Source organism: Monopterus albus, unplaced genomic scaffold, assembly GCF_001952655.1.
Source record: "Monopterus albus unplaced genomic scaffold, M_albus_1.0 scaffold18.1, whole genome shotgun sequence".
Taxonomy (NCBI): domain Eukaryota; kingdom Metazoa; phylum Chordata; class Actinopteri; order Synbranchiformes; family Synbranchidae; genus Monopterus; species Monopterus albus.
Window position 1 is genome coordinate 4191417 of NW_018127898.1, and position 11453 is coordinate 4202869.

Below are 11453 nucleotides of genomic sequence, written 5' to 3' on the forward strand. Positions count from 1 at the left end.
TAAAATGTCAAAGTGATTTATTTGACAGATGATATGACCCTTCCTCATCATGGTGTCTTGATATGGTGGAAGGGTAGTGTGAAAAACACCAGTAAAAAATATATATATCCTGTGGGAAAGCCTAATGATCTAAAAGATGGACCTGTCATAGAACAAAAAGAGCTCATGTGTGCTGTGCTTTCAGAGTTCCTAGTAGTGTGTGTACTCTGTTCACAGTTTCAGCTAAATGAACGGTGCTTAATCACCAGAGGATGAGGCCACTGTATGTATTGATGGTGTTTTTGGCCTTATTGGACTGCATAAAAAGCCTATAGCTGGCCATTGATGAGAAGAGATGGATTGCAGTAGATGACTACTGAGAAATATTTCAAATATATCTGCCTTTTACTCTGATGACAACAATTTTTGCATATGAATGAATTAGACATTATATATACCTAAACATGCATTTACCATATTGTGTTGTTGGCAGCATGTTTTAGAGTGTGTTAAATCAAAATGCGAGGGCAGCACGGTGGCGCAGTGGTTAGCACCGTTGCCTCACAGTGAGAAGGTTCTGGGTTCGGGCCCCACCCGGGACCTTTCTGTGTGGAGTTTGCATGTTCTCCCCGTGCTTGCGTGGGTTCTCTCCGGGTACTCTGGCTTCCTCCAACAGTCCAAAGACATGCAGCTTAGGTTGATTGGTGTCTCTAAATTGCCCATAGGAGTGTGTGTGTGTGTGGTTGTTCGTCTGTATGTTAGCCCTGCAATGGATTGGCGACCTGTCCAGGGTGTACCCCGCCTTCGCCCGATTGCCAGCTGGGATTGGCTCCAGCCCCTCCGTGACCCCGTTCAGGGACTAAGCGGTAGAAAATGAATGAATGAATGAAATCAAAATGCAAAATACGCTGTCCCTGCTAAATGCTCATGAATTTTTCATCAGGCCCTGTGAGATTGGATAAACTCTACTGGTTTCATGTAACTGGCCTATATATTCACAATAATAACATAAAAAGGATTTGATGAAATAGATTCAGGCATATTTGTGTCTAGACCTTTTTATTTTATAACCTCTTTACACAATCTTCATAGACACTTCAGTTTTTATTGATTCAAATGTTTTTATAAAGTACAAGCACACCTATGCTTATTTGTATTTTAGACAGCCAGCACTATATTATATTGTACATTATTAAAAATATTACAAGTAGCATTCTGTATAAAGCAGTGGACTGAGCCTATATGAGTTTTTAGCTTTAACTGTAAGAGTCTAAGTTTCAGCTCCAGCCATTTAATTGCTCGGAGGATCCTAGAAATATACAGTAGCAGCTATTACTCTGGGGAGAACTCCGAGTTATCGAAAGCCAAATGTCTTGTAGCCTTTGTCCATGTGGCCTGTAGAGTCCCTCAGAGAGCAACAAGGGGAGGCTTGTAGTATCAACATAATGTGGAGCTGTGTCAGTGGAGGAGGCCAAGTGCAGCCCAACTCCCCTTTCTCAATCAGGGGAAACTGTCACTCCAACAGCAACCCCCTCTGTCCTTCCACGGCCTCCTCCCCATGTCATTACTGCTCACACATAAAAGAGACAGAGCCAACAACATGGGCAAACCACTCAACCCTACTCATGCTGAAAACCAGGCAGCTATAGTAGCCCATAGGCGTGGGAAATCTTGCCTGTGTATTGGACACAAAAAGGTCCTGAAAGGAGCAGAATTTTCTAAGTTGTGTTGGCCTGTGTGAACCTGGTGATGTAGTAAATCAGAGGTACTGAGTTGATTGTGCTGTGTATTTATTTTTCACATGCCCAAAGGTATGTGAAAATATAGCATAGCACAGGGTGATTGGAATTATATTAGAAAGTGGCTTGGCTCCAGGTTTAATGCCTGTCAACTGTTAGCAAACTGCAGCAGTGATATAACAAAGATTATGCAGGTGTATGAAGAGACAGGACTTAGTCTGAGATATAGCAGGATGCAATTTAAGTAAGATGTCATGTTAGCTGTATCAAAGTCAGAACTCTCTGCCTGGTGTATTTTTCTTTCTAGGACCCAGCAGCATCCTCCACTTCAGATGCAGACCCTGACACTAAGGGAGAGACTGTGGCCATAAACTACAAGCCCTCGCCACTGCAAGTCCAAATAGGTATCCCAACCAACACACTGCAATCAATACTTGGCATTCTTCAAACTCTGTGTAATTAAGGTTTAACAATAAATAGTAACAAAGAATGGAAAACTCCTTCATAGAATGGAAACCATGTAGCATACTAGTGAAATCTGTGCACGAGTTATTGCAGAAGTGTTTTACAGCACAGTCAAAATAAGCACAAACATTCTTTTCAGGTCATATCCAGTAGCATATGATATTCAATAACAATAAATCTCTACTCTTACAGGAATCAGAACATACAGCATCTGAGCTGTATCTCTTATTTTACCATCACAGCACTGTAAAACCTTGTGTAGCACTCAGGATTCCTCACTTTTATTGAGTCCTAAGGGCCTTGTTCCAAAAAGCTTGCTGAAAAATATCACTTCCTCAAACTCACTAGTCAATATCACAGAAGCTATTCCAGCCTGCAGAACATTTATTTTGAAACTTAAATGTCTCAAGATGAACTCATATTCTAGTGATTTCACAGTTTTTAACTTTCATGTCATGAACATCTGCAAAAAATTCTGCCAAACTGTGATTATTGCTTTTTGGAGTAAAACTGGATTTTTTTTTCTAATCCAACTGTAAGAAAACCACATATTTTCCTGACATTGATACACCATGCACTATGTCACACACGTGTGTCAGTCAATACTTATTTGAAATGCTGCATGAGCACAGACATTACCAACTATATTTAACACAATCACTTTTACACCTGTTAGTTGCCTGTGCTGACTATACAGGCAGTATATTGTATAGCAGCAGTAAAGCACTTTTATAATAAGTTAACTAAAAGCCAGTTTTGGTTTGGAACACATTTGGTTACTTTTTCAAGAAACAGAATCATATAAATAAATAATTTATGGCCTAAGTTTTTTTTTGTACTTATTGATGATCCCAAATCCTGTGGTTGCCCAGAGAAACAGAGGGACCTTGCCAGGAAGGGATCAGTGAAGAATGGCACAGTGGGAAGTCCTGTCAATCAACAGCCCAAGAAGAATGCCAGGACAAGGTAACAGCTTCCACTGCCTGTTTGTTTCTCTGTTATGTGGGCCACCTCAGCCATAAATGAGTTCATTAGCATCTTAAGCAGACTGCATCTTCTGTTCACCATTCAACACAAAATACCGCAAACTACTGAAATGCAAATCATAAGGAGAGCACGTCTGCTGAAGGCTTTATCTGCTGTCAGCCTTCTACGAACGCCATTGGACTTTCTAATGTTACAACCAAACACAAACAGTACAAACAAGAAGGCTTTTTAGAGAAGGGGAATGTGATGTTCTTGTGACCAAATGATGATAAAAGAGTCAAAGCACTGAGCATAAACCCAGTGCAACCCACATCACTGACAACTGGCTCATTTGTCTAATCCCACTCCCTGGTGGATTAGTGGAAATATAAGAAAGCCTATGGACTGGTCTGAACCTGGAGTCTCTGAGGCAGAAAGATAATGTGGGGCTGCCTGGAGTCTGAGAGCTACAAATTAGCCTCGATTTTTGTGTCTATCGCCTGAAAGGACGGCACCATACGCAGGGCAATAATCATATTTTGTGTGATTCCATAATTTTAAACATTTGCAAGTATTTTTGGTTGGTATATCAGTAATACTACACTGTGCTACTTTGTGACAAATGTGTGAGACATTTGTTGCCTTTTTTTTTTTTTTTTTTCCTTTTGTCTTGTACTTCCAGTATAATACAAAGGTGTGCTTTCCTCTGTGCTCTGCTACAGGTTGGTTGTGCCAAACAAAGGCTACTCCTCTTTAGACCAGAGCCCTGATGAGAAGCCCCTGGTAGCACTGGACACTGACAGGTATGTATGTGATTTAGTTTCTACTCACAGACTTGAATAAGACTAAAATACAGTATTACTCAGTTAGAAGAGCAGACTTTGCAGGCTGACCTAAAAAGGAGAGAAAATGAGAACTGGCTAACTTGTGATTTTGTAGCTCTCACCTTGTTATGATGGTAAATTAATCTGTAGAGCATCTTGAGAGAGGTTTTAGCAGAAGGGAACCTTTAAAGGGGGCAGAGCATCTCCCAGGGTTCGGGATTTGTGGACAGTGGGGTGAGGATTTAGACAGGGAAAAGCAGCTCAGAGGGAGCACTTGCTTCCAGCCTGTCCCAGCAGGTCTGTATTTGACACAGATGAGTCCCACCCTTTGTGGCCTCCATATGCTGCTACATGAGGGAAACTCTAATGTGAAAAGAGCACTCTGAGCACTGAATGTTAACCAAGCTTACGCCATGAATTGCATCATAGCCACACTCTCTGATAAGGTTTCTGACTCACAGTGACACAGGACACCCGTTTGTTTATTGTTCACGTTTTAGATTCATGTGCACACCCTTTGCACAATGTGCCTTTGTTCTGTTTGTTTACAGAGTTAGCGTGTCTTTTGCTCAGCCTCATTAGAGCCAGTCATTTCCATAGGAATCAAAAGAATGCAGAAGATTGTCTCTGTGGGTTTAAATGTGAAATCAGTGCCTGGAAAATGTCAACACTGTGTTTTCTAATCACCCTATCTGCCAGTTCAGGTATGAAGATACAGTATGACCGTTGGCTGATATTAGCAGCTTTTAAAGTTGCACTTCACCGATTTGGCACGATTCATTTACATGCCATAAGGAGCCGTGCTCAGCAAAACTGTGTTGTATAGTGTGTTCTGTACCCGTGGGGAAGATATTTCAAGTCTAAGAAAAAAACCTTGATGATGTCACCAGGATTATTTAGAGACCAGACTCAACTCACACAGAGGCCACACACTTAAATCTGAAAGTCTTTATTACAAGCTGATGGTTTCTGGGTATTTAACAGGCAGGAAGTGTCAAATGACAGACTGTATCAAATGATGGAAAGTTTTAAATCTAGCATTTTCTTTGGCTTGACATTTTTGCTTCTTGGGCTTGACCCATACTAAAAATCTAAAAATCAGGATATCTCAACCTCAGCTGCTTCTAAATTATCATTTATTGTTTAATATGAGTCTCCCAACATTATGCAAGTTCAGTATTGAATTGATCTACAGTAGATATCATTATACAATGTGTTACTATTATTTGCATCGTAATCTTTTGTGTCTGACTGTTAATACTAAATCTTGTTACCAGTGATGATGACTTCGACATGTCCAGATACTCCTCATCAGGATACTCCTCAGCCGAGGTGAGATGTCTGAGGGACCAGGTATCTATACGCACATTATTTTGTAGTTTCAACAGTGTCATCCCACCATTGTCACCACCCAATCACCCAGTCCCATGCTCACACCAGGTATATATGCACTCATTGAAAAAATATATAAGGATTCTCTCAGTCATCTCTCGAACAGACAGCTTCCTAATTGTTTTGTCCTCTTTGAGTATCTTTTGTTTTGTTTTCACTCTTGTTTTGTCCCATTACCATCTAAAAACCAGTTGTTTTCTATGTTGCTCCTTTCTGTTTCTGTGAAACTCTTAATTAATTCATGGCACCCTTGTAAAAGAAATTAACCTCAATGGAATTTCCCCTGGTAAAATATTGGTTAAATAAAAATTTGGGTCACTTAGTTTTCAGTTTATTTGTAGAATCAGCATAGCAATTTATTTATCTTATTTAACTGACTAGTTTAGTTCATAATCCTAGCTTCAAAATTTGAACAAAATGTCCTGAAGTTCTGTTGATATCTTGTTTCTTTGGCTTCTACAGCAGATCAACCAAGACCTGAACATCCAGCTGCTAAAGGATGGGTACCGGCTCGATGAGATTCCAGATGATGAGGACCTGGATCTGATCCCGCCTAAAGCAGTAAACCCCACCTGCATGTGCTGCCAGGCTGCTCCCTCCACAGCCTGTCAAATCCAGTAGCACCATCGCTCCCCCCAAAAAGTCCCCCAGCCTGCCACCTGCACTGAGGCCAAGTACCGAGCAGAATGGCAGCGAGTAGGCATAACTGTCAACTGGCAATGGCACAAAGGGAAAATAAGGGTTTTTAAATGCTAAATAAGAAAAGGAAAAATAGGTCAAGTCTTGAGAAAAGAGTCAATATCTACAGCATATGTGCATGTTCCTCCTATGGTAGGATCTGTGCAACTTATTTCTCCATTGTCTGTTCTGTGTGGACTTGACTGATGGCAGAAACTTTACCTCTAAGGAAACCATGATATTTTTGCCTCTCCATCATTTGACTTCAGTTTCATGCTTGTGGATATTTTGGTTTGCAAGGACTACGAAGGATTGTTCAGTGTGGAAGAAGAGAAACAACAAAATAAATGGAATGACAGGAGCTCAACCAAATACCTGTAATGGTGACAAGGTGTCATTACTGTGGCAGCACTCCATGCATGGAAAGTACTTTTTCTGCTCGTGTGTCATTGATGGTCAGATTCAATGGACAAGAAGTTTTGTAGTGGCCATTTTTTCTTTGTCATTTTTGTTTAGCCAGTCTGGTTTGTTTTGCTGAGTACAGTATATATCAAACATGAAAATGATATATGCCTGTCTGATTGTGTCCAGGAAGTAGTGCTAAGCCATCAAGCTGCTGATAAAACACTAATGCTTACAAGCATGACTCGAAGATGGTACGTCCAGATTTTTTTTAACTGTGTGTTACACCGAGGTTGTACTGCTTTACTGTTTCTTTTTCTGTTAAGAGAAGCTAAAAATGCAGATTTACATGTAACCTGTTAACACTGTGTCACTAGACCAGCCTGTGCAGATGATGCGTCAGTTTTTGTTGGCCCTCAAACATATCCTTGTGCAGATGAGACATTAATTGAGGTCCATCCATCCATCCATTTTCCTCCGCTTATCCGGGACCGGGTCGCGGGGGCAGCAGTTTAAGCAAAGATGCCCAGACTTCCCTCTCTCCAGACACTTCCTCCAGCTCGTCCGGGGGAATGCTTCCCAGGCCAGCCGAGAGACATAGTCCCTCCAGCGTGTCCTGGGTCTTCCCCGGGGCCTCCTCCCGGTGGGACATGCCCGGAACACCTCCCTATTAATTGAGGTGCACTTTTAAAAACGCAAAGATAGTAATATTTAGGTTTACCTACTGTAACAGCAGCAGATCTAGAGATTTAGAAACATTGCAGAAAGTTCATGTGTGCTTCTTTGTTAGTTCATGCTAGCCCAGACATGACCGAATGCTTGAGATGATCACTGAAGCAGTCACCACTAGTGAATGTGATTATGAAATAATTCGTATACTTGAGGGAATCAGTGAAAGGATAAATAGAATACCGTATGTGTAGGTACATAGAAAGGTGTGCAGTTTTGGCCATGCATTTGTTCATACCTGAGAATGTCCCCAAAGTGATTCCATATTGTCTGGATAAGGATGTTTTTTTGTTTGTTTGTTTTGTTTTGCATATTAAGGGAAGTATAAAATACTTTCTTTTCTTTTAAGTTATTTGTTTATTTATTTTTACCTCCACCAAGGAGGTTTTGTTTTTGTTGGTTTGTTCACAGCATAACTCAAAAAGTAATGAATGGACATTTTTTTTGGCCCATGAAACAATCCATTAGATTTTCGTGGTGAGCTGGATCATTGTCCGGATCCAGGATTTTTCTTTACAAAAAGGATTGTTCACCATTGTGAGATAGGGCCAATTTCAATATTTCTGCATCTAACTCCAAACACAGTGCCTACAATGTTTGGACAAAAAAATGCATGATAACATCCACATATGAGCCACCCCACACCAAATCCAATCTGGATCCAAGTCATATTCAAGATGTCCTGGTTCAGAATGTTCACAGTTATAGGCCTCACAAAAACCTTGCTACTGTGCAACAACAAATAAAGCTACAGATTTGCAGCTAAGGTCAAATTCTAATTGAAACACTGCTGACTCAGTAGGGTGTCAACAGATTTAATGTACGTACAGAATCTTCAAAAACTACTGAGCTAGATCCTGAAGAAAACTGCTGTTACTGAAAAATAGTTTTTCTTGAATTACTTTCAAACTAATAATTATATCATTGTGATTCCAGATGCTAGGGGTAGGTTTTTATGGTCAAGGAGTCATATTATTAGGATCAAACTATCATGAGAATATTGCTTTTAGGTATAGTGGCATTATGGGGAAACTGAGCTGCCTTGATTTGTGCTCTCTGAGTGCTGTTAAGTTTGGGTATTTGTTTTGTGTGGTTGTGTATTTTGCGCACACCCCACCCCCCTTGAGTTACAATATAACATTTTTCAGCTTGGCCAGGGGACAAGAGCTGTACATGTAGCACCTGATACAGCTGTGTATTGTCAGTGCTTTATGCCAATGGATGTTGCTCCATGGTGTTGAAAATGAAGTAATCCTTACTGTATAGAAATACTGAATGTGTAGTGGTTCTTTTTCATGTTTACATTACTCTAAAGATATTGCTAGTCCTCTACAGTTATCAGCAATTTTCTTGTAGGTGGTAACAGTCACTCACATGTGAAACTACTGGAAGATCAAGCTGGGTTTCCCAGAAACACTGCAACAGTGAGAGCTGTAAAAGTATTCCACTTCCTGATCATGAAATGTTTAATTAGTACAACACCAGAAAAACATTATCATTATTCTCTTTCGAATAAGTTCAGCTCTGATAAGCTCTCATTGAGCTTATGACAAAGGTAGCACTTAATATACAGTCATAAGAATAGCAATGGTGCTGTTTGCAATTTCCTGGCTTTTTGCATAAAATGGTCATGAAATGTGATGTGATCTTCACCAAATAGCAACAAACACAATATTTCTGAGCTGATAAAACACAAGTAGCCACGCTCTTTCCTTTCTTTATTGAACACACTCATTAAACACACAGAGCGATGGTGGAAAACCAGGAAATTGCTAACAGCGGCATTACTTTTTTATGACTGTAGCTATATTTGTAAGTAGATGTGGACTTAACACTATAGTGTAAGTAATTTTCTCATGCTATTCTGTTGACTCGTAGACGGGGGTTGAGATACCATGTGCGTCTACGATGAACAATCTCACTTTGAGCATCTTTGTAGATTCATTACAGTGTTTTTGAGGAACCTTGCATTTATCTTTCCTAACTGATATTTTGCTAATTTTGTCCAAGTCTTTCCATCCATTCACTAAGTGGGGATACAGCTTATAATGTATGACACCAAAATGACTCCTTCCCATGCTTTTTTCCTTTGTTGGAGAGGTGCCAGATCTACAGGCATACTGTACAGTATGTGTGGTCATATGAATGAATGATCTTGTATGTAGACTAACTAAAGCATACTTTGGAAGAGAATTTTAAATTTTGTTTTTGTACATTTCAAACAGTGGATGAGTCCTACTGGTTAGAGTGAAACAAATTCCTTGTGTGTAACATACTTGGCCAAATAAAGGTGATTATCCTTATCCTTAGATATCCCTGATACAACTTCAGTGATGCCATATTTGATTTAAAATAGTATGCAAGCATATAAGAACTAATTATTCCCAAATAAAGTGCTGTATGTGTAGATAAAGCATATGTCACAAAAAGCTACTAGCTGAGGTGAAGGTTAGACCAGTAGTTCTGGGTCTGTTAACGTTAACAATGAGAGACTGACTGTGTGATTGACTATGGTGTTTCAGTTTTTTCCATCATTAACATCATACCAACAGACTCACACATAGGTTATCACTGCCATCCTGCTGAGTGCACTACTTCTGGCCAATGTTGTATAAATTAAGGATTAGCTTCACTAAATTCTTGAGTTTGAAGTCTAAAGTAATGCATTGGAACAGAAGCTATTTATTTGCAGCTGTGTGTACGTTTTAATTTATTTTTCATGTATGGAAAATAATTCATATAAAAACAGATGCTTTTTATTTGTCAGATGCTTATAATGATGAATGTGAACTGGTTCCATTTAGATTTTAACAGTGTTAGTTCTGTGTATAGTGCAAAATATGACAAATAAATAATAGATATCAGAAGTTTCATATTGCCCTGTGCCATTGTACCCTTTTTTTCTTTTTTGCTTGATCTGATAGAACAGTCATTTCTATTTTGGACAGCATTCTACATGTTCCACCAATATACAGAATATTTGGAGCTGAAGCCTCCATGCAGCCTCACTCAGATTAAAGTGCTGCAATCTAACACTTTCTTAGACTGCTTCAAACTATCATCCTCACATTAAAGGAAACAAAAAGCTGCTGTATGTTACCTGCCACCTACACAGACTGTTACCAGTATCTGCTGGTAATTTGCTATTACCAACTAAAGTGAGTGAGTGTAACATTGCAGCCAGGAAAGAGAGGATGGATACAGAGATAGAGAAGGAGTAGTGAGTGTAAAGGAGGGGGGGACTGGGCATTTGTAATTAACCTTGAGCTGATCCCTTGGGAGCAGATGGTGAACGGTGGCTTACCTAGATGCCTTGAATCTCTACAGCAGTTTGTGTCCACACTGCAAGGAGTAGCTCTGAAGCTGAGGAAGACGGAGTAGGGAGGCTCATGTAACAGGTGAGGAACAATTCAATACAAAAATGCTGCTAGTTAAACAGGGGTATAGGTAGAAAATATCAACTGTCGGAGTTGACTCATTAAGGTTCATGTTGGCCTAGACTATGATAGTATCAAATACAAGATATGATAGCTTGCCCCATCTTCAACTACCAATTCTTAATGAAATTTTCAATGATATCTATAAAGGGGTCTGCAAAATGAGAGGTCTTAGTGTAATTACCATATAGCACACTGATCTGGGTAAACATATCACCTACCCACAGTATGTACGTTAAGGTCATTTGGCATGTACATGTCAGTGTTTGTAGTCCTGGCCTGACATAAAGCCTAACGCTAACCTTCCTTCATAGACTCAGACCATAGCAGAACGTGACACCATGTTGCTGAAAGAGCTGAGTGTAGCTGCTGCCATGCTGCTGCTCTGTGCACAGTCTCTGCATGGCTCTGCTTTGCCTGCTGTATCCTCCTATGAGTTTACTGCCTACAGGATGCAACAGTACAACTTGGCACAGCACAGTCATGGTATGTTCAGAGTAACACATCGCCTTCAGTGGTGAAAAATAACCAAGTACATTTACTCAACTTCTGTACTGAAGTACAGTTTTGAGGTACTTGTACTTTACTTGAGTATATTAATTTAATGCATCTTTATTCTTCCATTCCACTAAATTTCAGAGAAACATTGTTCTTTTTACTCTGCATTTACATTTCATCTTAAGATTTTCCATAAAACAACATATGGTAAGCTTATAAAATACAATGCAATGTTACCTGTATTTCCATATTCTTCATTCCAACCATATTAGTCATCTCACAAGCCCCCTGACCTTTTTTTGTGCACTGAGGTTGCCGTGGAGCCATTGTGGTAGCAGAGGCAC

At 39.8% G+C, this 11453-nt stretch overlaps 2 protein-coding genes across 3 annotated transcripts in view; both read left to right on the forward strand.

The window, feature by feature from the left end:
• fam219aa (family with sequence similarity 219 member Aa) overlaps positions 1 to 6415 on the forward strand; it is an 8997-nt gene extending 2582 nt beyond the window's left edge. Inside the window, exons 2-6 of one of the 2 annotated variants that reach the window (XM_020592627.1) lie at positions 2026 to 2122; positions 3056 to 3149; positions 3872 to 3952; positions 5251 to 5326; positions 5828 to 6415. In XM_020592627.1, coding sequence (XP_020448283.1) covers positions 2026 to 2122; positions 3056 to 3149; positions 3872 to 3952; positions 5251 to 5326; positions 5828 to 5986 — 507 coding nt within the window. In that variant the 3' untranslated portion in view covers positions 5987 to 6415. The remainder of the gene's footprint in view (positions 1 to 2025; positions 2123 to 3055; positions 3150 to 3871; positions 3953 to 5250; positions 5327 to 5827) is intronic. The other variant, XM_020592628.1, reaches the window with a different exon arrangement.
• Positions 6416 to 10526: 4111 nt separating this feature from the next.
• LOC109955937 (nicalin-1) overlaps positions 10527 to 11453 on the forward strand; it is a 5456-nt gene continuing 4529 nt past the window's right edge. Inside the window, 4 exon segments of the mRNA XM_020592595.1 lie at positions 10527 to 10572; positions 10926 to 11097; positions 11421 to 11450; position 11453. The exon segment at position 11453 is cut by the window's right edge and continues 157 nt beyond it. Coding sequence (XP_020448251.1) covers positions 10953 to 11097; positions 11421 to 11450; position 11453 — 176 coding nt within the window. The 5' untranslated portion in view covers positions 10527 to 10572; positions 10926 to 10952.